The 27,517-nt window shown below is 35.7% G+C and overlaps 4 protein-coding genes across 4 annotated transcripts; 3 read left to right on the forward strand and 1 right to left on the reverse strand.

Annotated features, from left to right (window-relative positions):
- Nucleotides 1–43: 43 nt before the first annotated feature.
- On the reverse strand, nt 44–3,758 carry LOC120272034 (purple acid phosphatase 23). Its single transcript, XM_039278747.1, has 7 exons — nt 3,422–3,758; nt 3,165–3,356; nt 2,111–2,447; nt 1,450–1,667; nt 1,108–1,298; nt 415–696; nt 44–322 (listed from the first exon to the last, which is right to left on the reverse strand). The coding sequence occupies exons 1-7, from the start codon at nt 3,675–3,677 to the stop codon at nt 68–70; spliced, it is 1,731 nt and encodes a 576-aa protein (XP_039134681.1). The 5' UTR covers nt 3,678–3,758; the 3' UTR covers nt 44–67.
- A 6,348-nt stretch (nt 3,759–10,106) lies between these two features.
- On the forward strand, nt 10,107–14,155 carry LOC120272567 (probable pectate lyase 8). The gene is made up of 7 exons (XM_039279425.1): nt 10,107–10,288; nt 10,751–10,840; nt 11,203–11,271; nt 12,417–13,059; nt 13,142–13,245; nt 13,339–13,477; nt 13,573–14,155. The coding sequence occupies exons 1-7, from the start codon at nt 10,173–10,175 to the stop codon at nt 13,792–13,794; spliced, it is 1,383 nt and encodes a 460-aa protein (XP_039135359.1). The 5' UTR covers nt 10,107–10,172; the 3' UTR covers nt 13,795–14,155.
- A 4,263-nt stretch (nt 14,156–18,418) lies between these two features.
- LOC120272534 (putative kinase-like protein TMKL1) lies at nt 18,419–20,865 on the forward strand. Its single transcript, XM_039279374.1, has 2 exons — nt 18,419–19,888; nt 19,978–20,865. The coding sequence occupies exons 1-2, from the start codon at nt 18,535–18,537 to the stop codon at nt 20,601–20,603; spliced, it is 1,980 nt and encodes a 659-aa protein (XP_039135308.1). The 5' UTR covers nt 18,419–18,534; the 3' UTR covers nt 20,604–20,865.
- A 1,654-nt stretch (nt 20,866–22,519) lies between these two features.
- On the forward strand, nt 22,520–27,174 carry LOC120272267 (3-ketoacyl-CoA thiolase 2, peroxisomal-like). The gene is made up of 14 exons (XM_039279036.1): nt 22,520–22,701; nt 22,987–23,063; nt 23,342–23,426; nt 23,513–23,639; nt 23,741–23,839; nt 23,938–24,005; nt 24,124–24,231; nt 24,312–24,389; nt 24,764–24,896; nt 24,985–25,081; nt 25,472–25,595; nt 25,679–25,787; nt 26,561–26,644; nt 26,723–27,174. Exons 1-14 carry the CDS (start codon nt 22,612–22,614, stop codon nt 26,830–26,832), a joined length of 1,389 nt encoding a protein of 462 aa, XP_039134970.1. The 5' UTR covers nt 22,520–22,611; the 3' UTR covers nt 26,833–27,174.
- The last annotated feature ends 343 nt before the right edge of the window (nt 27,175–27,517 follow it).

Raw genomic sequence — 27,517 nt, forward strand, 5'->3', positions numbered from 1 at the left:
TTTTTTACATTGAAAGTGGCTAAATAATCAATGTGAATGAAACTGTAGAGCTCTCACTTCAGGATCTTTACATCCATAATCCCGGCGCTTTCACAAGCAACCAAACACAGAGAAGCATGACTTCCAGATAGAATTTACACTTCCACAAAAGTGGCACTTGCAAACTCCCATGACTTTGGTGAAGCACTTCTGAGCTAACCACGCCCTTAGCTAAGCACAACTCAGGTCGCCGAACTATGTATATTTGATCTCCTTCGCTGTTCTCTCCATAAATATCTTGATTTCGATGCCAAGTCCACAAGGCATACGTCGAATTCATAACCTGCTCATCATATGAACAAAAAAGGTCTCGCCGTAATTGTTTTTCCTTCTAAGGTTTCATTAGATAACATTTAAAGAACTATGAAAACAAACCTCTAGAATTCCATGTCCAAAACTACTCTCTCTATATGCACTCCACTCAGGTTGTTGTTCCCAGCAAAACCTGCCCTTTGCCGGGCCAGAAGTAAAGTTCAAGTGGCAGAGACCCCCAAACTCTGGCTTATTGTCACCTTGAGAAGGGCACTTTCCGGGGTCATCTGCATGCTCGACATCCACCCTTTCGATGTTTCCTCCATCTCCCACAGTGATGTACACTGGTCCACAAGGATCCAATGTATAGTTGAATACTCTGTTCATTCTTTCATAAGCATGTACCTGTAATAACAACAGACAAGAATGTTGATTTTGGCAGACTATTGGCAATACAGAGGAAAAAATGCCGAAGCAAATATTTTAAGGAATTGATTTCTACTAAACTTCATTTTTTTTATTCCAAGCGGTTAAATTATCAGATATCGAAGCAATCAAACATCAGCATGCAGTAAATAATTTTGCGAACATAGTCTCTAACTGATGAAGTTGGTAAATATAGATATGAATATATCCTAGATAAGCATGTATTAAAGGAGCGTATTAGAGTAAACTAACAGATGAATATATAAGCTAGGGTTTTCTATTCTTACAGATTGAGCTTTTGAATTGAATTGAGCTTGGACAATATATATTTGGTTTACATCTGATAGCATTTATAACCCGTTATACAATAAGCTAGAAGAAAAGACTTACGTGACCAGAGAAGACTATATCAACACCAAAGCTATATAGAAGTTCCTCCATTTCTTGTCTCATGCATTCAAATTCTTGATAATGGGATGAATAGCTATTGTACCAAGGTGGATGCCAAGCAGCAACAATCCAAGGGTTTACCTTACGGTCTACCTGCTCAAGATCTTTCCTTAACCAAGCATATTGAGCACCTGCTATGTAACAGTGCTAAGAAATTGTATAACCAATTCATTACCAAAACAACGATGAGGGATAAAATAAAATAATGGGAAGAAATAGAAGAATCAATGCATGTTGCTTTCATGTCAAATGTGAATCAATTAAATTGAAAGGAACAGTGACCTGTCTGGTTATAGTCAACATAAGCGCCGAGCATGATGAAATGCACTCCACCGGCATTGAATGAATAGTAGAAATTGCTATTGGAACCAGACTCATTTGATGGAACAGCAAATCGAGCAAGATAAGATGCAAAAGTCATCCCCTCAATTTGTGGCTCAATCTCATGATTCCCTTCAATAACCATCATAGGAATCTTCGAAGTCAGAGGTTCCATAAATCTACAAGACAGAAGAAAATACGGAGGAAGCAGTCTTGTGATTTGATGAGGATAAAATGGGATAATGCAGAATTCAACATTTTGAGGAACTTTTGATTAAAACAAGTGGAACTATGGACAAGAAAAATGGCCCACAAAAAGTGACTGCAAACACTTTGATTTAGCAACAAAACAAAAAGATCCCAATAAAAAGAATGATGTCGATGCATGATGAACAGTATAAGCAACTCATATAGAGATGAAAAAAAAAACCTGATGTAAGTTTGAAACAAATAATATAATTGAGGCGAAGACCATCTATCACCTAGCCAACTATCACAAAAATACTAAAGTAAATGGATATCACTTTGCATATAACCTTTGTTCTAACAAATTCTATACACTAAACTAAACGAACTCTAACGAAGCAACTGTTAGCATTAAATCATAGAAAACGGACGATACCTTCCCCACCCATCCCAGCGTGGCTGGTATGTTTCTCTAATTGGTGCATCAGGGAATGCACAAGAAAAACAAGAAGCACCTTGTCCACCGGTAGTCAAGTACTGATTTGCATAAGTCAGGTCCCCAACCATCAAAATAATAGAGGGATCATTCATAGCAAGATGATCAATGGTAGTTGTCGAGTTGCTTGTCAAACCTAAATCCCCGACCACCCCAATTCTTCGAGGATACAAATCAGGCCCAGATGAGGGTAGTGTCATGAATGTATGTTCTTCACTCATGGCCTTCAAGACACTATCTCCACACTTGTAGTAATATCTTTTCCCAGGTTTAAGACCTACAGCAAAAATACTTCCAACATTATAATTTCCTAAAAGTTAAGTTGTAATCTTTTCGATGTGAAATCGCACAACTTATGTTTTACAAGAGAAATCAAAATACTACACCAAACTTTGTTAACTAAATCAATAAACCAATCTTCATTAAGAGTTCAATTTACATTTTGTGTAACTATAATAATATTAGAGTAACAACCAGACCAATACAAACAGTGCAGAAACATGGAAAATGTGAAAAAAGATAATTAAACATAGAAGAAGTCAATTGAAGCAGTCTTCCAAGCACCAACACACTTTTAGCAGCACATCAAAACCAGCATAATTCTAGTTATCTCACTTAACAAGTGATCAAAATGGAAGCAAGCTGGCTAGCAGCTGAATTAGCAAAAGTTAAAGTCGCTACTTAGCATGATGCAATGCCACATTTTCACTAGAGAAATCAGAAAGCATACAAAGAGATGACATAAATTCCAACACAGATCAAGTCAATTAAAGTAGCCATCCAAGCAATATCAAAGACACACCCTTAAGAATCACATAAAACTAGCGAAATTCTAGTTCTTACTCTAAGTGATCAAGCTGAATTCAAGCTACTAGCAAATAGAATTACCGGAAAAAAAAACTAAAAATGTGAAAAAGTACTCAAAATAATACCACATTTTTCTACTACACTAGAAAAATTATTATCAAAGTTTAGGACTTCATCTACTGAATACCATCAAGCTTGACATGATGAATAATGGCGGAAGTGTAGTTCAAAAGCCCTTTGAATGGGTACAACTGACTATAAACCAGAGAATTCCCTCTCTGCATGAACTCATACTTGCCACTCTCTTCCCCATACCACACCTCACTCCTGATCGAAGCCGGATCGAGCGGAGTCACATCAGCCCCAATCTGAGCATCCCCTACAAACAAAATCAAAAGATCAAACACTTCGCAGGCAATTCAGGAAAGAAAGAGACGATAATACCAGTGATCCATGAGATCCACATGGAGGAAGGGGAAAAGGAGGCAGCAAGAGCGATTTGCTCAGGATGTATGGAGGTGACGCGTTTAGCGAGGCGAGGGTCATCCATCGGGACATCATCGCTACCAAGGCGGAGGGAGGGATCGAAGCGGCGAGTCACCGGGGCAAACGGCCCATCGAGAGTCGTCGGAACAAGCTTCGATTCGAGGATCGAGAAGGAGGAGACGAGGAGGAGGAGTAGGAGCTTCGCGCGAGACATGCTCGATGAAATGCCGAGGAGGTTTGCATGATCGAGAGGAATATGTTGCGCGAGAGGGAACGTTACTTCGAAGTTTTGGGGTCGAGTGAAGTGAGACGAAAGCGCCATTTTGGCCTGTTTCTTAATTATTTGATTTGATTTTAATTGTGATAATTAATTATGATAATTAAAATTATGGTTGAAATAATTATAAATGGATAATTACTTTGAATATTTCTTGTTTGATATGTTTTTTTTTTCATTTTAGATAAAAGACATTAATTGAAATAATTATTTTTAATAGTTAAAATGAATTATTTATTTTAACTCGTACCATTTATTTACACTGAAAATACAAAAGTAATTTTGTATTTTTATTCTCATTTTCTCTAATTCTATGCCTGTTCGTATTTTTATTCCACAAACCAAACGTCTCGCTATTGCATTGATAAAAATTAATTATTTAATTTTTTTTTTAATGTAAATATTAATTTTTACAACTAGTCTTTTAAAGTTTTGATTTTATTTTAATCAGTGAATTTTAATTTGATGGATTTATATTTCAAAATAATTGATGCTCTTTGATATTTGTTTTATAAATTAAAAAAAAGTATTTTTTTGGAAACTTAACTTTGGGATCTCACTTTAAAGAGACTATGAAAATCTTGATCATAGCAGATTTTTGAAAAAATGGTAAGAGAAAAATAAGATCACTTCCTTTGTTTATTTTGATTATAATCAAAATTGATCACATGTTTCTTTTGATTTTCTATAGTGCCGAAATCTGAAAGAATCAAATTAGAATATTATTTTCTATCTATCAAATGTGGTCTCGATTTTCTTGGCCTATTCACCATCACTCATGATAAAATAATATCCCTGACCCGATTAAGGACCTCAACTATTAATAGTTCATAGGTCACCTAAGAGGAATGATCACCCTACACCTTTAAATACCATCATCAGTTTTCATTTACTATTATTTTGCAAGCCATAACATTCACCACAAGTGGACTTCTAAATCTTAACTCTTTATCTAGTCCTGTAAGTTTTAATTTTACAGTAATTACCATTTTTATTTAACAAAATTATAATTTATCTATTTTTATATATAAGAGAAGAAAAAAAAACTAGACACAAACCATTGCTTTCAAGGCATCTTACAAACCGAATATTATAAAAATTTCTTTTTTTCTACAATATAAATATACTATTTGACTATTTATATTTTTAAAAAACAAAACTTAAAGTTCATTGGATGTGTCAATAAGTTAGATACAACCTAAATGTGAGGAAACCAACTTACCAAACAAAGGGTACTAAAAAAAATTGAATGGATAGAAAGCTCCATATAACAAAAACAAAGAAAAATAACAAAACATCTCCTTCATGTTATATGCATTACCATTCTTGTCCACTGCTTTTTTCTAGTAATTGCTCAAATAACAACTTGAAAAACTAGAATGGCAATGATAAGGAATCCACTAACTAATACTGTTTACATTGAAACATTTGGATAAGGATCATATGCCAATCTATCTATATCTAAAGCTATATCTATAACTATATATATATATAATATGACAACAGAGCTCAATCAAAACTCAAAAGAGAAAGAGAAGAGACAAGGCCATGTTAGCTTGATTTTAAAGAACATGGTTCCATGTGGACTTTTTGAACCAACACTCATAAAAAAGAAAATGGGAGACAGATTGGAAAAATCTACACGTGTATCATATTTAGTGGTGTAATTGGAGCCTTATAAAACCTTATAAAATAAATAAATAATTAGATTTCCGTGAATGGTATGTGGTTAGTTGTTGGAACATGTATGGTTGATATAAGTGGCAACGTGCACCTAACTTGGTGTGCCATGTCATGAAGGTTGTGATCACATTGGGAGGCTATATATCTATGAAGTTTGGTAACTTAACTTAGATGTGTTACATTGCATGTTCTTTATTTGTTGTTGTTCTTATTTTCAAATGATTGTGTTGTCTTATTTTAAAGTTATTATTCTAAATATAACAAGTAAATCATTGGTTTAATTAAATATATGAAATTGTATAATTATACCATACAAAATATAAAATATAATAAATACATTATTGAATATGCATATGTCAGTCAGTCTTTGTTCTAGTGCTTTTTGCCAGATCCTTTCTTTTTTTGAAAGTACATCACTGCTGGTGATGTCTTTCCAGTTCGTTTGGATCAGGACTGTTTCTTTGTTCTCTTTGTTCATTTTTGTTTTTGTACTTGTTTTCTGTTTGAATAAATTATTGTTAATCCATTTTTCGTGAGTTATTTTTAAAAAAATTCAATGTTATTTGTTTAAATCATGAGATTTTTTTTTTAATGGAGAAATATTTGCCTTTATCATTTAATGTGAAATTTATTAAACAAAACCAAACAATGTGATTGCAACCACACAAAGAAATATAAAGCCACATATAGACATTGCAACTGGTTCCTTCAATACAAGTGCAAACTAAACTACTTAGATACTTGGAATAGAATAAAAATACCAAAACTTTTCATGTTTGATTGCACTAGGCTACTAGTGGTCCATTTCCATGTGTATGTAAGAGTAATTTCAGAAAGTACCAATTGATACTGCCTTGAATTTTCAACCCTAACTTCTCATATTAATTACACGCATTATTATATAGTAGGGTAGGTTAGGTGTTACATATAGAAAGCCAAAGAGTTTTTATCCCTTTTTAGTTTTTACACAACTTTTAATGGTTGTTGGATGATTAATTTTTTTTTTTTTTTTAAAAAAGAAGGTTCAAATATTGTTGGATTAGAGTTTGTGAAATAAATTTTATTTGATCAAATTCAAAAAAAATTATTTGTGCGATTTATATGTTTTTTAAATTATAATTTTTTTTTGGAAGTTGTGGTGCTAGTGGGGGAATTGAGTAGATTTTTTTTATTTTTTATTTTTTTTTGGGAAAGAGGAGCGGGGCGAACCCATTAGGGACCCAGGGACGTGCACAAGACTCGGTGAAACAAGTGGAGACGGGGCCGCGCTCACGTGGGCGCTGGAATCACCTGTACACAACTACTATTCACAACTCCAAAAAAATGTACCCTCAGCCAAAAATCGAACTCTCACCACTCGGATGCAACAACAAAGCCCTCCATGGTATAGATCTGTTTAAAAAATTTAGATAATTTAGTTAATCAAATAGCTAAACAATAAATAAAATCAGGCCTTTGTTTAAAATAAATTCAGGTTAATTTTACTGGTAATTTATCTATTATTTATTTAAATATATTTTAGTATTTTATTACAAATGAAATAACTGTGGCAAACATAACCATCATCATTGCTACTTAATTTTCAATATAGTGGAATTATGTCTTCACTCATTGTCTTTAACAATCCTAGGTTTTCTAGATAAATTCTTGTGGTTTTATTTTATTATTTTCTTTTCTTTCATGTTGTTTTACGACAAAACCATTTGATTCAATTTTTACATAATCATCATTAAATAAAATTTGTATTATGCACAGTATTTTAATTTCAGTCGTTTAATTATTTTTTATACAGTAACAAAACAAAATCACAACCGTTCAATCCTATTCCTACTAAAATACCGTACAAAATCTAAAAATAAAAACACGTGCATTATTAGACTGTTACCAACTGCGGACTTCTATGGATGCCCGCATAATCCTTTTTCTAATAATAAATTAAAAAAAAAAGGAGAGTATAATAAATTAAAGATACATAACTCACATCACAAAGTTAAGGTTGGGGTGTCATGACCACTTGGAGGGCGTTGGACCCAATACTCACAAGCAATGTTCCCTCACCGAACTCACATAACAAAGACATGACGGACGAGTATTACTCGCTCAACTCACTCACACTTGTTAATAATGGCCATTAACATTATAAACTTATATAGTGTGTGAGTTTATTACATGATACTTGCATTGGATTTGCTTTGATAGCTAGAATTCAAATATGAATTCAATTTGGATAGAGACCTTGTTACTAATACCAACCGCTTCTAATCCCCAACTTGATGCCTTGTCAACTGTGCCACCGACATTGTTCATTCTCTCTATATTTAGACAATAACTTCTATTTTTTTTAAAAAAAATAAAATTATAATTATTTGAGATTTTTGAATTAAAATTTATAATTATTTTTAGGAACCAAGACATATTCTAGTAGTTTTTCACCTATATAAAAAAAATTATAATTGTTTTTACATGTTTGTTTATGTAAAAGTGATATTTACTTATATACACTTAAATTTAATATTATATTAAAAAATTTATCACATAACTATATATATATATATATATATATATATATAATCTGGCGGGTTATATTAGAGGGTATGCAAACAAATTTTTTTCTTTTTTTTTGTTTTAAATACAAACAGTGACTTATATTATATGTATTTGAATTTTTCTATTATAATTGTCCGAGTTTTGTAAATAAAAATTTACAATTTTTTTGATTTTTTTGCTTGCACCTTTCTGATATATATATATATATATTCTGCTTATATGCCATTCAGAATAAAAGTTAATTAAATTTTTTCATAAAAAATGTTAAAAAAATCAATTTACATTTTTATAAATTTTAGAAATTGATTTTCTCTCGTGAAGATATACTTGTGAATAATAAACATATTGGAGAGGTATATAAACAATTATATATTTTATCAAGGTTCACTAACAATTTTCTTCCTTATTTATATATTTTAATTAATCTAATATTCTAAAATAACTTATAAATCCAACCAAAATAATAAAAAAAAAAGTGATTTTAAATCAAGTATAAAAATTTAATAAAATTTATATTCTTATTTTTAACATGATATCTCATAAGGAAAATATTATAAATGGGTAAACAGTATATACGGAAATGTTGGAAATTTCCCCAAAGCTTTGTGACATATTGAAATAACATTCATAAGATTCATGATGAATAAAAAAAAGGTGTTCAGTGTAAATGTATTAAGATTACTTACAAGTCAGAGAAGCTCTCAGAGATAAGATGTGCATTTTAAGTATTTTAAAATCTCAAGATAAACGTTTTTATTGTTTCAATGCATGAAGAATTATTTCTTATTATAATAGTCCCTTTTTTTATATATATATTTGAGTAAAAAAGAATGACAATAAATAAAATAATAAAAAATTAGAATACGTGGGATGTCTAGAATGGAAAGTGAAGTGTGGGTGAGTTGCACCCCACCATTAAACATGATGAGGACCTTTAACAATCAAGCTTGATAATGAGAGCTTGCTCTTAATATTTCATTTATTTATTTATTTATTTATTTATTTATGAAAATTAGGTAAAGTAAGATGTTCAATCAATTTATAAAAGTATGGTAGTGAAATAAATGACTTGAGTTTGGCAGCATTTCGTACTCACAAAATAAAGGATAATGTACTTTTAATTTTAGTTATGTAGGTATATATATATATATTTGTCTATGAAAAATAAAATAAAATAGGTATTTTTTATAGTGTTGACATTATTGAAGAGTTTTGTCTTTCACAAATTAAACACACAAACCAAAATCTAGCTTTAGTATCATAATTAATATAAATAAAATTCAAAACAAAAAACTAAACCAAAGACTACCTATTGGATAGACTGTTTATATATTATTTATGTACTATATGCATTGATATAATACTTTTACCAGTACTATTTTATGCATTGTATATATAATTTTATCTCTCTTAAGTTACAAAATATAGAAATTATTTTAAGAGATCTGTAAGTTATTTGTGCACTTTTGTATCTACCAGTTTTTTTTTAATAATCCTTTAAATATGGGATGTTTGTCATCTATTCATAAAATAAATAAATAAACTAAACATACATTACATGGTACAAATACAATGAACGTTATTTTATATTTAAAGAAAATTTCAGAATTTTAATATTTTAAAAAAATAAAAAATAAAGCCCAAACGGCAAGCGCGAGAACATGGCGTTCACATAAGCCGTAAGTTTGATTTAAAAAAAAATATATTTTTTTTTATAATTTAAAAAACGAGGGTAAAAAAGTAAAAATAGTGTCAATGGCGTGCGCGCGGCAACCGTAATCCCGCCCAAGAAACGCGCGCTAATTATAAGCACTAATATCCCGAGAAAAGCTCGGCACACACGCCGTGACGACCGGCACCTGCCGGTACGTAATCCCACGTGGACACCATGGGCCCCACCGATGGGAAACGGGAAAACGGGGAGAACTAGCTGACAAAGAAACGGCTACTTGAAATCCAAAAGCACGTTTCCCCGATCTTGGATTCCCTTGATTCCGTTAATGGTTGTTAGTAACGGGGATCGTGGGTTAAGCTTGGGTTAAAGAAAACACTAAGAAACGTTAACCATGGTTAAGACGCTGGTTAACAGGAACCTTCTATAAATACTCTTCGTCTCTGTTTCTTTTCTTTATCCTTTTCGCTTTTTGTCTCGAGCTCTCTCTGACGGCCGAGAGAGAGACGCAAAGAGAGATCTTTGAGAGAATGGCGGTAATGGCGGTGTGCGTGAAGTGGATCTCTGTGCTGGTGATTGGTTTCTTTGTGGTTGCGGCCATGAGCTTTGCGTTGATGGGGAACCACTGGCCCTCGATTTCTGCAAGGTATTCTTCATTGCTCTGTTTCTACTTCGATTTAGTGTTTCTTGGAAAGATTTAGGGTGTTTTAGGGGGTTTGGAATGTTTTCTTGTGATTTTGATTGATTTCTTTTGGATTTTATCGAGGGATGGGGGAGAATTAGAATTGCTGGTACTTGGAATGGTGAATGATTGTTGAATATGGTTTGTTTGTAAAATGGTATTAAGAATTGTTTGTAAGAAATCGTTGGACTTCGATTTCAAGGTGCATTGCGCTCTCTCTCTCTCTCTCTCTCTCTGTGAATGGAGCTTCTCTGTTTCTAGTTCGGTTTAGTGTTATTGGAATGGTTTCTGTTTTCTTTGAGAGATCAGAGAGGCTGAATTTGCTTAGAATTCGGTTGACTAGAAGAAATGGGAACTCAAGCATGAGGATGAGCAAGAGTAGTAGATATAGAGCTTTTCGCCATTAATCATGGTGTTTTCTTGCAGGGATGGTGGAGGAGGAGGAGGAGGAGGAGTAGCGCGGAGGAGCTTGAGAGAAACCCCTGGGACCGACGACATCACCGCCATGGCTGTGAGGTAATCTCAACCGTTAACTTTTCCATCCCCGAGATCTGAGCCGTTAGATCTTGCCTCGTTTGCTCGATGGCATGCTCGGCGGAAAACGAGACCTAACTATAAAAACCAATCCGGGCCATCCGATTGTTCGCTTTACTAATCTCAACCGTTTATTCCGTTATCACGTCCATTTTCCTGGGAAACGGGAAAAGTTTGAAAACGAAGAATCAAACAATCGAAACCCTAAACCAAATTCGTTTCGCGGGAGATGATGTTCATATTCCCATTCTGTCCTTTTTTTTCTCAATTTTTTTCTATTTAATTTGCTTTTCAAACCATGCCTCGAGAACCGTTCACCAAGGGTGTCTTCGTCATTTTCACAGCCGGAATGAAACAGAGGCGGTAGTGGGCGCGGTCGACGATCCGGAAATGATTGTCTCTATGGTGCACATGTGAGCTATTTTTTTCTTTTTCTTATTAATTTCCATTTTTTTAATTTCATTTATTCACTTTGTGTCTGATTTACATTAAATTTTTCTGAAATTTATCATTTTTTTTATATATAATTTTACTTAACTTCTTGGATTCCCAATGTTCACAGAACAATCACACCCTAGAGCTCAATTCATTAGTCCATGATTTCGAGTTTTTGGAATACCACTGTGCACCATTGATTTTGCTTTAATGTTCGTTGGTGCCTCATTCATCGCACTGTATGCCCATTTGCCACGTGTCAACTAGCTTTAGCTTGTTCTTTAGCCTAGGAGCCCTTCTCCATCTTCTGTGGAATTTGCTTGTCCTTTTCTCATAAAAGATGCTACGTCGTTTAGTCGCTGTGTTAGTTGTGAGTAACATGCTTGTCGTGTGGCGCCCGTACCCTCTCTAGACCTTCACTTTCCTCTTCTAATGTTAGTAACCCTGTTTAATGATGTGACGAAGGAGTAGATTTGATCATATATTCTTATTCCGTTTGCTTAAATTATTTTTAGATAATTGAACCCGTTCTGGTTTTCCTTTTATTTAACAATCATGTTTATGTAATGGAGAAAGAGCATATAGAGAGAGAGAGAGAGACAGACAGAGAGGAAAAAAACTGTTTGTATTATATAAAATTGGGAATTTTAGAAATTTAGAATAATTGTTTGGGCTCTATTTTTGAAGATTTTTATAAATAATTAAATAAAATTAATTCTCATGGAGATGAGAAAGTTGGGTTTAAACTCTTGAGTTGAGTATGGTTCAGTTATAACATATGACATTACAAGTCTCTGTGCACATATTTTTCAATTCTCATTGGTATTAATTTTTTAAATGACATTTAACAATGTAAGTTATCTATCTTATAAAAGAAATTATTATATGATTGTTTCTGGTCATAGTCACGGGACCATCTGTCCCAGAATTCTCTTCAGCATGAGTCGATTTATAGAGAGTGAAACAGGGGATGAGCAATGTGTGATCTTGTTCAATTTTGATTTAAATCAATATATATTTGTGTCAAATTTTATCTGATATTTCACTCATTGCAAAACAAAATGTGGTATAATTAATTGCGCAGAACACTATGTATAATCCTAACAAATATTTGTTTGTGCAGGAGCATTAACAACAGCACTGCTCGCCGGTCACTCGGGTACCTCTCCTGCGGCACAGGCAACCCCATTGATGACTGCTGGCGCTGTGACTCACAATGGCATCTCAACCGCAAGAGGCTAGCCGACTGTGGCATTGGCTTCGGCCGCAACGCCGTGGGCGGCCGGGATGGCCGCTACTACGTCGTCACTGACCCCGGTGATGACGATCCAGTGAACCCTCGGCCGGGAACTCTCCGCTACGCCGTCATCCAAGACGAACCACTCTGGATCACCTTCAAGCGCGACATGGTCATTACTCTCAAGCAAGAGCTCATAATGAACAGCTTCAAAACCATTGATGGTCGCGGGGCCGCCGTACACATTGCCAACGGCGCCTGCATAACCATTCAGTTTGTCACCAATATCATCATCCACGGTCTCCACATCCATGACTGCAAACCCACTGGGAATGCCATGGTCCGCAGCTCCCCTTCTCATTACGGCTGGAGAACCATGGCCGATGGTGATGCTGTTTCCATCTTTGGTTCTAGCCACATTTGGGTGGACCACAACTCTCTGTCTAACTGCGCAGATGGTCTGGTTGATGCTGTCCTGGGTTCCACTGCAATCACCATCTCCAACAATTACTTCACTCATCACAATGAGGTATATATGTATCAGATATGTACAACCAACATATCTTTCACAAGTGATAGATTTCTCCTTAACTTGGATGTTTAATTTGCAGGTGATGCTTTTGGGCCACAGTGATTCATACACGAGGGACAAGTCCATGCAAGTCACCATTGCTTTCAACCATTTTGGAGAAGGTCTCATCCAGAGAATGCCAAGGTAATCTACCATTACTACGTAATATCCTTTATAATCTTCATTCCACAGAGTATATATGGTTAGTGATATATATCTATATATATATATATACAGGTGCAGGCATGGGTACTTCCATGTAGTGAACAATGACTACACACACTGGGAGATGTACGCAATCGGTGGCAGCGCAGACCCAACCATCAACAGCCAGGGCAACCGTTACCTCGCACCAGCTAACCCCTTTGCCAAGGAGGTAATCATCAAAGTTCACATTTTAATTTTTTAACTAAATGCTTGACAGATTGAAGCAGTTGAGGATCAACAAACTTTGATCTAAAATTATAACAGGTGACCAAGAGGGTAGAGACAGCTGAGTCCCAATGGAAAGGCTGGAACTGGAGATCAGAAGGTGATCTGATGCTGAATGGCGCTTACTTCACCCCATCAGGAGCTGGAGCTGCATCAAGCTACTCAAGGGCTTCCAGCCTTGGCGCCAAATCTTCATCCATGGTTGGTTCCATTACCTCCGGAGCTGGTGCCCTCTCCTGCCACACAGGCACTGAGTGCTAGCCCTAGCTCAAAAAAGAACACTCTACTTCAAGACCGTGTGACCCATATTTTACAAAACCCTGTCACACAGGTCAGTTACCTAAGATTTTCTCAACCTCCGCAGGCTTTTACTATATATTTTTCAGTGGCTACGGAAGCGTTGTTCTCCCATAGTTGTTACTTCTTCTTCTTCCCTTCTTTTTATTATCACATCATGTCTTCTTGTCTTCTTGTCTTCTTTCTTGTCATTCTTGCTGTGCTAGCTCACTGTGTTTACCAAAAGAAAAACAGCAGATGGTTCATTGAAATCAATTTAAATTTGTAAAAATGTGTCCAAAACTGCAGGTTGGTTGATTGAAATGAAAATATGATATCCAATTAATTCTCTGATGTTATTTATTATAAATCCTGTTTTAGTGTTGAAGAAGACTCTCATGACAATCACAGGAAGATTACATAAGCTTTTCATGATCCCTTTTTTTGCCTTGCCCTTTTTTCTTCTGTTCATTCTGAACCTGTGGCCTGGTTTATGATCTACTACTATACTACTACACATAGATAGATAGGACCACAAATTAACATGGTGTGTGCTTTTGATAGAGATATTAGAATCTTTGGGTGTGGGTGAGCTTTGGGGGGGCATATGAGTATGGAGTTATAATGACACCTTGCAGCCTTTGTTTCTTTGGAAGAGTAAAGAAGATATGAAAGAGAATGAGAAAGAGAGAGAGAGAGAGTAGTGCTGCTTTTTCTTCATGTTGATCTGCAATAAAGCTTTGTGAAATTTTAGTCAACATAGGTTTCAATGGTTGTGAATTATTATGAGACCTCTTTGCCTTTTCTTTTCTATTTATTTATTTATTTATTTTTCAAAAAACATCAAAATCTCATCTTCAATTATTTTGACAATGAACCACTGAAGGATGGATGACATTTTTCAAAGGTAATTGCTTAAACAAAACCAAATGTCTCCCTGATATTTTAAACTTGTTTGACATTAAAAACATTTGTTTTAACTTTTAACAATCCATTCTTGTTAAAATTTATTATAGTTATTTTTGCTGGGAATCTTATTCCCTTGTTTCTTATTTATTTTAAAGAAATGCAAGTGTTCTTTGGAGACACAATTCCACTTTCTATTTGACCATTAAACACCAACCAAATATTTAAAACCTTGGTAGTTTGTTTAATTATAGTCTAGTTTGTCTGCCTATATAATCTCCAAATGAAAACCACGTTTAACTTACCAAAAATCCTTAAGCATTCATTGCCTCCTTTTATTGAATTTCAAATACATCTTGGAAAACTCCATAAAAAAAAACTAATTTATTTTATTATTATTTTTTATTTTAATAAAACAAAATCCCCCCCACCCAAGTATGACCAACAAGAAAACAACAAACAAGCTCCTTCTCATTACTCTCTTAAACAACTCCGTACCAAGAAAACACAAAACACTAACAAAGATTATCAAACTTGGTAATGAGATGTTATGGAGGGGACAATACTTCAGTTAATGATTTCAAATCCTGCTTTTTTATATTTAAATTTATCATGTTTTTTTTTTCTTTTTTTTTATATGTTTAGTACTTTTTATCTGAAAAAACTCGGCTTTCTTATCAAAAGCAACACATTAGCTAATAAACAACAACTGTTGTCACCCACTTGTTAAAAGTATAATATTAATCCTTGGAACTCATCCTGTTGAAGCTTGAATTTTTATGATAAACCCTAAACTATTCTTACCTCTGGTACGTGCTATAACATTTTTATTTTTATTTTTCTTAAAATAAATACTATATTAATACAAAAATATAAATTAAAGTTATGTTAGGCGTTGAGTCTTGCTCCCCACACGAGTATATCCATAGATTCTGGTGCTTATCGTCTTTCTCAGAAAAAAAAACAACAACAAACACAAAAAAACAAAAACAAATAGTTGAGATAGAGAATATTGTTTTTAAAAAATAGACAAATCACTCCAAATATATTAGAAACAAAGCAAAAGAAAATATAAGAAGTTAGGGTTGTAGGTAAAAACACGTGAAATATAAGAGTATGAGCAACTCAAATTGTCAAAATAATAGTCAGGTGACTAAATAAAAATTGGAAAAGTCTGAAAATGTGACATGATTTGTAAAAAATAATTATTAAAATAAATTATCAATTTATGATAATTTTCTTGATTATAAATTTCAATGGTTTTTTATAATGTTCGTCATCACGGGAAGAAAGTTCTCATCAATACTAGAATAAATGGAAAAAAAAATTAAAACTATGTTCAATAGTTACCACGGAAGTCTTTTAAAATCTTGAATTCCAAGTATATGTGAGAAGAAAGAGTCAAATGATCTAAGTTGCAGTTTAATTACTCTATTTTAAAATTTTATTTAAAATTCCAAAGATAAAACACATTATCCAAAACAAAGACTTCCGTGGGACATCATCACATTCACTTCAACATACAAAAGGAGAGATGCAAAAGTATTAGTAGGACACCATCCACCTTAACATGCACCTTAATAGTAATACACCAAGTCCATTTACAATTAATTTTTTTAAGGGTCTGTTTGGCTGCAAAATAAAAAAATATGGTATAATTTTATTATGTAGGAAGTGCAAGTAATTATTACAAAAATTATAGTATATTTTATTTCTACAGAATGAGTTTTGGTTACCAAAATAAAAAAAATTACCGAGATCGACTGGTCAGCAACTAGACCACCGGTGGATCACCGGTGTGTCATCGGAGGCCAGCCGGCCAGATCACCAGTGGATCGCCGGTGTGTCACCGGAGACCGGTTGACTGGTGGTTGGACCGGTAACCAGTCACCGAAAGCCTGTCGAACCACCGGTGGATCGCCGGTGCGTCACCGGAGTTCGGTGGACCGGTGATCGGATCATCGGTGGACTGATGACCGATTGCCGGAGGCCGGTTGGACTGGCAGCCGGACCGGTCGCCGGTCACCGCCGAGCCACTGGTGGTTGGTTGCTAGATAAAAAAGAGATATACTTTTTAGAATAAAAAAAATATTTCACTCAGTGGAATATTTTTTTATGCTATAATGCCTATATTATGCCATAATTTTATATTCTAAAATAAGTACCCAAACAGCCAATATGACATAATTCTAAAAAAATATTAAATTATGGTATATTGTACATATTATATCATAATTCTGCATATCCAAACCGGTCCTAAGTGTTTTTTTGGAAAGGAAAACCAAAAAAAAGAAAAAGGAAAAAAGAAAAAAGAAAAAACATTAGCTAACAAACACCCACCAGGCACCAACCCACCCAAGCATAGACAGTCAAAGGTCCACCCACACCCTTCTTCATCCTTTTTCCGTAACAATCTTAAACCCTTGTAAACCCTACAAACATTTCCACTCCCCATATGTCACCCACTCATATTATTCAAACTTCTCTTTCAATCAATTCCTAAATCAATTCCACAAAGCTAGGTATTTTCTAGAATATGTAAAAGTAAAACTTGTTAGCGCTTATCCCTTTCATAATAATAAAACAAATCCTTGTAATTTTTGAGATTTGTAAAATAAAAAATGGAGTTTTTTTTTATATTATATTATTTATGATTTCTCATATTTATACCAGATTAAGAAAAAAAAAACCATCAACGATATTAACTTTGTTATTTTTATAGGGGCAAGATCATCCATTCATGTAAAAAATCACCATGTGAAAAAAAAACATGAATTTTCAACATGATTTTATTAAATTTTTGAAATTTAAGTTATTTTTGTTTAGTAGAAGTTTGAAAAAAATTAATAAACTTAATATATATATATATATATTTATATCATATAAATTAATTTTTAAATTAAATGACGATTTTGTTCATTTGAGTTAATATCGTTAATGGTTTGATAACAGTTTTTCTTCACTTTTATTTTACAAATTTTGAAAACTAGAAGTTTTTTGTTTTTGTACTTCCTCTTCTTAACTAGGATTATAATTAAAATTCTCTATTTTTATGTTTTAAATTTAATAAACCAAAACAATCAATTACTTATGCCATATCAATATATGCCACACTAAACATCATATTTAGATACACAATATAAAAAGTAGTACATTATTGACTATTGAGCCACAAATACTTCAATTTCACACACACCAAACACAAACATCCATCAATCTTGGTATTTTCCCAACCATTTTTTTAACTAATCAAGTTACACATGAACACATGTTACCTTAAATATCATCTCCACTTAAATCAAATTATTTATAATAAATCTAAACATTATAAAAAAATATTTATTATTTAAATTAAAAATCCCAAAATAGAAACCCAAATCAACATTATTAAAGTACAAAACTCCAAATTATTAATAATTCTACAAATTATTAATATAATTTTTTTTTATAAAATCAATAAATAACAAATAAATATGAAGATACATCAATTACAGTGATTTAACTGACTTCTTAAAAATAACTCACACTATACAATTTTAGAAAAAAAAACGAAAGTAATTCTCACACGGAACTCCCACACATAAATCGGTAATATTATTAAAATTTTAAATATAAAAAAAAAAGAAGATAAAACTCGAAATTATTTATATAATTTTACAAATTATGAAAAAATAAAATAAAATAAAATAAAATATTATTAAAGTTCCAAATATAAAATTACAAAACTCCCTCTAAAAAAAACACACCATCTTCCATTCTCCTCCCAATAAAGCACTCAAAAAACCTCACCTTTCTCTCCCTCCACCTTCATCTTCTCCAATGGCTTCTCCTTCTCATCTTCTTCTTCTTCTCCTCCTTTTCACCTTCTCCTTCTCCTCCATCTCCTCCATCTCCGATCCTCTCCTTCTTCTCTCCAAGATCAAGCCTGCTCTCCAAGGCCCTTCCCCCAATCTCCAGCTCTCCACTTGGAACTCCTCTACCCCTCTCTGCCTCTGGCGCGGCCTCTCCTGGTCCTTCTCCGGCGCCGAACTCCGCTGCAACGACTCCACCGTGCGCGCCAACCTCACCCTCTACTCTGACCCTTCTCTCCAGCTCCTCTCCATCCGCCTCCCTGCCGTCGCCCTCTCCGGCTACCTCCCCGCGGAGCTTTCTGGGTTCTCCTCCCTCGGTTCCCTCCTCCTCCCCTCCAACTCCCTCTCCGGCCCTCTCCCTCTCGACCTCTTCAACTCCCCCTCCCTTTCCGACCTCGACCTTAGCTCCAACTCCATCAATGGCTCTCTCCCCGCTTCCCTCTGGAACCTCTGCGACCGCCTCGTCTCCCTTCGCTTCCACCACAACTCCATCTCCGGCGCCGTCCCTGACCCCGCCATCCCTAACACCCCTTGCTCTCTTCTTCAAACCGTCGACTTTGGTTCCAACAACCTCGACGGTGGATTTCCCCAATTCCTCACCGGGTTCCAGAATCTCCAGGAGCTTGATCTCTCCGCCAACAACTTCTCCGGCCAAATCCCTAGCCTTGCCTCGCTGAAAAATCTCCAAAGTTTGAACCTTTCCCACAATAACTTCTCCGGCGTGCTGCCAGACTCGTTCAGAACGTCAAGCTTCAGCGGGGAGGATTTCACCGGAAACTCACCGGAGCTTTGCGGCGCTCCATTAAAGCAATGCGGGTCAGGGTCAAGGTTGAGCTCCGGCGCCATTGCTGGTATTGTGATTGGGTTGATGGCCGGGGCGGTGCTTTTGGCTTCTGTATCCATTGGGTGGGTTCAAGGTAGGAAGAGGAGGAACAGAACAAAGAGAGATGATGAAGAGATGGACATGGAGATGGAGATGGAGGAAGGGGAGAATGGAGCAGAGGGGAAGCTTGCAGTGTTCCAGGGTGGTGAGCACTTGACACTAGAGGATGTTTTGAATGCCACTGGCCAAGTGATGGAGAAGACCAGCTATGGAACCGTGTACAAGGCCAAGCTCTCCGATGGTGGTGCCATTGCTCTGAGGTTACTCAGAGAGGGAAGCTGCAAGGATCCCTCTTCTTGTTCTCCGGTCATTCGGCAACTCGGAAGAGCTCGGCATGAGAATTTGGTTCCTTTGAGAGCTTACTATCAAGGCAAGAGAGGAGAGAAACTTCTCATCTATGACTACCTCCCTAGTAGAACTCTCCATGATCTTCTTCATGGTATGTATGCCTCTTCTTGTTCTTCAAATTTAGTAATTTGGAATACCATGTATATCTGGTTCTGAAAAAAAAAAATGTAATCTTTGCAGAAAGTAGAGCTGGAAGGCCATTGTTGAATTGGAGTAGGAGGCATAAGATAGCACTTGGGATTGCAAGAGGGCTTGCTTATTTACACACAGGGCAAGAAACTCCAATCATTCATGGCAATGTGAGGTCCAAGAATGTGCTTGTTGATGAATTCTTTGTGCCAAGACTCACTGAATTTGGTATCGATAAGCTCATGGTGCCGGCAGTGGCTGATGAGATGGTATCAGTGGCGAAGGTGGATGGATACAAAGCTCCGGAGTTGCAGAAGATGAAGAAATGTAGTCCGAGGACCGATGTCTATGCTTTCGGTATTCTATTGTTAGAGATTTTGATGGGCAAGAAGCCGGGGAAAGATGGCCGAGACTTGCCGGCATTGGTAAAGGTTGCAGTTTTGGAAGAGACTACCATGGATGTGTTCGATGTCGAGGTGTTGAAGGGGATAAGAAGCCCGGCCGAGGACGGGCTTGTGCATGCATTGAGGTTGGCAATGGGTTGTTGTGCTCCGGTGGCGTCGGTGCGGCCGGATATGCATGAAGTAGTGAAGCAGCTTGAAGAGAACCGGCCAAGGAACAGGTCTGCATTGTATAGTCCGGTTGATACTAGAAGTGAGATTGGCACACCCTTCTGATCTCTTAGTTATGCTTGTGATACTCTTCCAAAGGAAGTAGAGATATTTGCTTAGTTTATTTTGCCACGCAGTGATCTCAAAAGCAGAAAAAAAAAAAATGGTGAGCACTTTTGAGTCTTTTGATCAATTGGATATCTTATAATTTGAAGTTTGGTGGTAGTGTTTAAACTAGATTCATGGATATGTAAAGCCTGAAGATTTCATGCCTTTCATAACATTTTATAGATTGTTTTGTTTATTTATTACTCAGTTATTATCAAAATCTAATCTGCAATTGAGATTCATGGAAGAGTTAACAGTGGTGTTGTTCTAGATTGCATTGAATCTGAACCATTGCTTGGTGTGTCAATGGATTTGATGGATTGTTTGAAAACTGAATGGAATGGAATGGATGGAGTTGGTGGTGAGGCATTGGTCCACATTGATAGGCTAGGTTGGTAGCTTGAATAATTTGATTGAAAGAAAGTCAGACACTCACACACAACCTGGTGGTGAAGCAGTTGTCATTGTGGACTTGATTTGCATGAAGAGCTTTCTTTCACTGTTGATGTTGATTTACTGGATGTGTGTGAGTGTTTGTGATTCTTTCTTTTCTTTCTTTCTTTCTTTTTCTTTTTCTTTTTTTACATGTTGTGTGGAGTGTTGGAATGAACGAACAGTGTTGAGGATTGGATGGATCACGGATAAAATTTTGGCCATTTTGTTTGCAGAACCCTGCAAAAATGAATAATCATTATCATTATTATTCTTATTTAAAAACTTATTTGTTCGAGATAACTAGTAAATAATCGTCATATTTACCTTATTTTGGATATTGTAATGGATGAAGGGAATTTTTTTAATTTAAATATTTTGAATAGATTTTATTTAACGATAATAAGCTTGTTTGTGTTGAAGAAAAGTGAATATGTATGTATATATTGAAAAAAATTTGAATAAATCACAATTTTACTGAAAAAAGTAAAAAAAATAGAACAAATGCAGAAAACAAAAAAAATAATAGAAAAGAGAAAAGTAAACTGGCTAAAATCTTCACTAGGGGTGAGGTACACAAAACAAGAATAAAGGAAAAAAAATAAGAACAAGAGAAAGAGAGAAACTAGGCCGATGAAGACTACCGTCTGGTAATACAGGTTTGTCCGAACTGCCAAAGGGAGTAGACTACTCCCCATCTAAGTTGTCAGTGTTCTAGTTCCGGACCTCCATCAGACTAGTGTATGGTATATATCTGATTATGAGATTTTACAGGGGTGTATATTTTTACAGGAGTGTATATATGAAAAGCATAAAGGAAATGCCAAAAGCCCAATTATGCATAATTTTTTTAAGCCGAGGCCCACGCCCACTTGATCACCGGCCTTACCCGATCTCATGCATGTTTTACTACTGATCAAACCCAATCGAACGGCTCATGAAAAGCCTGAATCAGCATGTTTACAATTCGCTCTCAATCTTATAGAAGCCCAATAAAGAAGCCCTTTCACTATACACACAGCGACAAACCCTGCTTCTGATTATGAGATTTTACAGGGGTGTAAATGTGAAAAGTATGAAATATCCAAAGCCTAATTAGCACATAATGTTATAAGTCAAAGCCCAAGCCCATTTGATAACCGGCCTTACCCGATCTCATGCCTCGAGATGCATGCTCTAATGATCAAACTCAATCGAACGGCTAATGAGAAGCCTAAATCAGCACGTTTATCAAGGCTCTCAACATTCTAGAAGCCCAATAAAAAAGCTCCTTCACATGATGGGACGCCGCTTCTTATCCATTTCCGTGTATTGATCTCTGGGTTTCAAACCGTTCGATTCGACAGCTGGCATTCATCGAAAGCAATTGCAAGAAACGCATTTCAAGATGCCGTGTAATTGCAATCAAGGCAATGACGTAGCATTTTAATATCCATCTCGGACCGCGAAAGCTTCTGGCGATCAGATCAATTGAGAGTTCTCCATTCGAAGCGGGAGAGCGAGAAACCCTAGGAGAGAAGAGGAGAGAAGAGAGATGGAGAAGGCGATGAACAGGCAGAGGGTTATCCTCAAGCACCTCCTCCCTTCGTCCTCATCGGCGAGCGATTCGCTGGCGGTTCTATCGGTATAACTCTTGCTTTTGGTCTTGATCTCTAGTTTGGTTGTGTTTTTCATTTAGTGGAACTGGATTCGTAGTTGACTTTATGGTTTCGGATTCGAATTTGGCTTTTTTGTTTTCGATTTATTATTTTTTGTGATTTAATTCGTTGTTAGTGGAAAGTGGAATAGAGAATTCATGATCTAGTATTTGTGCGGAGGGATGTAGAGTTTTGTTCAGATTTTGTGTTTTTTGATTTAGTTACTGATTCTTCGTGCAATTGTTCTTTGTGTTTGGTTTATTGATGGGCAGGCATCGGTTTGTTCTGCTGGTGATAGTGCGGCTTATCAGAGGAGCTCTTGTTTCGGGGATGATGTCGTTGTTGTAGCGTAAGATCCTTTGATATATACCATATTTTCTTTTCAAAATTATTGAATTTTGGTGTATTAGTTATAAGATTGTTATCCAAATGTTTGGATGCTGTTTTCTCTTCTTTTGATTTGAATCGTACAAGTTTAAAACAGAAACACACGCATTTTGTAATTTCACTTGTGGACTTGAACTCAGGTCCTTTAATCCCATACGCTAGTTTTATTTTATGACACTAGTTAGTGAGCTTACAAGATATCTTATGATCTTGTGTTAAAAAAAAATTGATATCTTGTAGAGCATTCCGAACTCCAATTTGCAAGGCCAAGAGAGGGGGTTTCAAGGATACATTCGCCGAGGACCTGCTAACCCCTGTGCTTAAGGTTTTTGTTGTTTACTTCTAGCTCTAAGGACTAGATGCAAAATGATCAAAAATTTTATTTTGAATTGAATTTTTTTGGTCTTGCAGGCATTGATAGATAAGACTAAAATTGACCCAAGTGAAGTTGGTGATATTGTAGTCGGTACAGTATTGGGACCAGGGTCTCAAAGAGCCATTGAGTGTAGGATGGCTGCGCTTTATGCTGGCTTTCCTGGTACTACTTATTGTGATCGTCTTATGGAGGAGCTCCCTTCTAATATCTTTGCACAACATAATCTGGCCATAATGTTGATGTACTTGTCTTTTCCAATACAGAAACAGTTCCTCTCCGAACTGTGAATAGGCAGTGTTCCTCCGGACTCCAAGCAGTGGCTGATGTTGCTGCAGCTATAAAAGCTGGATTCTATGACATTGGTAAGAGTGACTGGTCAGATGTGGATTTTCTATGTAGGGATTTTCCTTTAGCTTATGATCATATTTCTGTTCCCTCTCTTCCCTGTTTACTGATGTAGGTATCGGGGCTGGCTTGGAATGTATGTCTGTAAATGCTGCTGGCTGGGAAGGGACAGTCAATCCGAAAGTATGTTGCATGCCTTCTCTTCTTATTAGTCAAGGGCTAGTGAAGTGTATACTTGCTCTAGGCAAGGATTATCTACAAGAGGTTATAATATATGAAAAATTCTATGTTAATATGCCAGGTAAATACTCTCCAACAAGCCCAAGATTGTCTTCTTCCTATGGGTATCACTTCAGAAAATGTTGCCCACCGTTTCGGTGTAACACGACAGGAGCAGGATCAGGCTGCTGTAAGTTTTGAGTATATCTTCTCTGTTTTTCATTTCTTATGGAAAATAACAATTCTGATATTTATGAAATCTTTGTTCAGCTTGAATCTCATAGGCGGGCAGCAGCAGCCGTCGCTGCTGGGAAGTTTAAAGAAGAGATAATACCTGTGCCAACAAAGGTGAGATTATCTGGTGCCCTATAACTGTCATTTTCTTGTTTGAGGTGTATATTTTATTGTTGCATATGGGTATGCATTATTGAGTCAAGTGTGCTTAGAATGGTGATCAATTAAGTCATGGATAGAGCATTTTTATAAGGACATGTAACAATATGAGAAAAAAACTTGTGCATCTAGCAGAAATCATGTTTCAGGTTTGTTCTTTTAGAATTGTTTTGGGGAGAGATACTTTTCCATGATATTAAGCATTATCTGTTGCAATAGAACTGAATCCTGGAATTATTCATCTTTCTCTGTGGTTGTCCCTACAGTTTTACTGGTATTGCCTTGGCTGTGAATTTTATTATGAGTTTCATATTCATCTTCTTTTGCAGATTGTAGACCCAAAAACTGGTGATGAAAAAAAAGTTACAATCTCAATGGATGATGGAATTCGGCCTGAAACGGCACTCTCAGGTCTTTCTAAGCTTAGGCCTGTATTTAAAAAGGATGGGACCACGACCGCTGGTATGGAAAAGCTGCATTTTTACTTCTTGCAATTGTTTGTTTGATCTTCAGCTTATTTATGTTTGCTGTTTATGTATGTCTTTTCTAGGCAATTCTAGTCAAGTGAGTGATGGTGCAGGGGCAGTTCTCCTCATGAAGAGATCTGTAGCCAACCAGAAAGGGCTCCCGATATTAGGAGTTTTAAGGTTAGAACTTTCTCTATAGACAAGTCTTCAGCTGCTATTCGGTAAAAGTTGCTTATAAATCGTGCAAGCTGTACCAAACTATAAAGCTTGTTGGCATGTGGGCTCTCTATGGTTATATGAATATATTTTCTTTGCTAATGTTTTGATATAGCTAGGTGCACAGCTTTCCTTGGCGTGATTGGAGTAGATAAACATTTAGTGGTATTTTTGTTTTTCTCCAAAGGTGGTCATTTAATCATGTTGCAACTTCGGTCATCAATCTTAACACGCCCACATGCCTTTCTTTGGATGCTGTTTTAAGATTCTTATGCAACTTGTCTTGTGTTGTCACGTGTAGTTCTTCTAACTGTATGAATATAATATTTCTATTTTTTTTTACTTTGGCTATAGGAGCTTTGCAGCAGTTGGAGTTGACCCTGCAGTGATGGGGATTGGTCCTGCTGTTGCAATACCTGCTGCTGTGAAGTCTGCTGGTCTTCAGATTGAAGATATTGATCTTTTCGAAATTAATGAGGTAAAAGAAGGGCTGGATGTTCTATTTCTTTATATTCCTAAATTACATTTTTAAAGCTAAAACTTTCATCACTCGCTCTGCAGGCATTTGCTTCTCAGTTTGTTTACTGCTTGAAGAAGCTGGAGCTTGATCCATCCAAGGTGAATGTAAATGGTGGTGCTATTGCACTTGGGCACCCATTGGGTGCAACAGGTAATTAAGTTGTTAAGTCTTTTTGTTGTGACAATTGGATCCTTGGCTATGGTAATTGCTATTATGTGGGTTTCCTAATAATGGTAATAAGTAATTTCTTTATTTGATGGAATGACTTGGATTAAGTTAAATTAACTGAGCAACCAAAATAATATCATTCCCGGTGATGGTGCCAGCGCTCATGTAGAAGTTCTTTTTCAAAAGCTAGGGATTCCTTGAAGACTTGATGAGGTCCCGCTTATTGAAATTTTGCATTTTAGTTAAAATAATAATGGGTGGTAGAATGAAATTGATAGTCATAATTAAGCTTAACGATAATGATTGCTTTTTTGGTTCAGGTTATTTTGGTTTGTTGGTAGGGCTCCTAGGAAGAAAAAACTTAGTTATCTTTTTATAATTTAATTCATATGCTAGTAGCCTGCAAATTAGATTATTAAATCATGTGTCTGTCTCCTTGGGATATTCTACAATGTTTTAATTCAGTTTCATGTAATTTTTTGAGTATTTGTTTGGTATGACAATTGCAAGCCTAAACATTATTCTGAATCCATAGCGTGTGAAAGTTACCCTGAAACGTTTGTGGATACTGAAAATTTGGCAGAAGCTTACCCTTCAAGGGTCAAAGCTCCGGGTGGTGTAACATCTTCCTGGGATTTGAGACATTGTTTTCTAAAGCTATTTCCTAGGATTTCTCAGTTAATTGCAGCCAAATAAATAAAATACTTTCTTAAGTAGCCACTGTAATGCTTACATCCCGCTGCTTTTTCCTGCAGGCGCTCGCTGTGTGAGCACTCTTTTAAATGAAATGAAACGCAAAGGAAGGGACTGCAGGTTTGGAATAGTTTCTATGTGCATAGGTATTCCTCTATCACCTTCCTTTCTGTGTGTTCTTATTCACCTGCATACATTCATGCGCTTGCTGTATTTTCTCACAGGGTCTGGAATGGGAGCTGCTGCCGTTTTCGAACGAGGGGATGGAGTTGATGATCTAAGCAATGCCCGGATATGCCAGTCCCCGAACTTTCTTTCCAAGGATGCTTTCTAGGCATATCATCAGAAGTCCTCACCGTCTGTCTGTGTTATCGATTATCTAATAAAAGCCCAGCTGGGTTATCTGGCCTATTGTTTTCCCTTCAAAGTATAACCTCATTAAAGCTGGGCTGCAATTTTACATGAAAAGCAGATAAGACTTACAGACTTACAGTATATATTATCATAAACCACCCCACCATCTTCCATGAATTGTTGAACTTAATAAATAGGTCCATAGTTCTCATCATTATTGGCATATTCTCAGTTGGATTTATTATATCTGTGTAACTGCAACTGTGGTTATCCATCTCAAATTTATTTACAATGAATCACCTGCATGCTATTTTATTCTTCATCTAGTTCCTTCTCAATCTCTCAACCAGATTTCTTTTCTTGCTAACCATGCTACTTTTGTATCTATGATTATTGAAGTCACCTTAAACTTGTTTATTTGGTCTGGCCCTTGTATTTATTATATTTCCGTATTTCTTATGCTTTAGTCTTTGCTAGTACCATGTCCATTGTCTGTTTGTTAATACAATTCTATGATTAATCTTTAGATTGCAATTAAGATATTAACTTGAGCAGGCATTATTCAAAACCTTTTTTTATGAGATTTCTCTCATCATTCATTCCTTGGCATTATAAAGTCAAGCGAAGTTAGCGGGGTACCGGGCTGTGAAAGTCTTCAGCTGTTC

The sequence above is a fragment of the Dioscorea cayenensis genome, chromosome 11, assembly GCF_009730915.1.
Source record: "Dioscorea cayenensis subsp. rotundata cultivar TDr96_F1 chromosome 11, TDr96_F1_v2_PseudoChromosome.rev07_lg8_w22 25.fasta, whole genome shotgun sequence".
Lineage (NCBI taxonomy): Eukaryota > Viridiplantae > Streptophyta > Magnoliopsida > Dioscoreales > Dioscoreaceae > Dioscorea > Dioscorea cayenensis.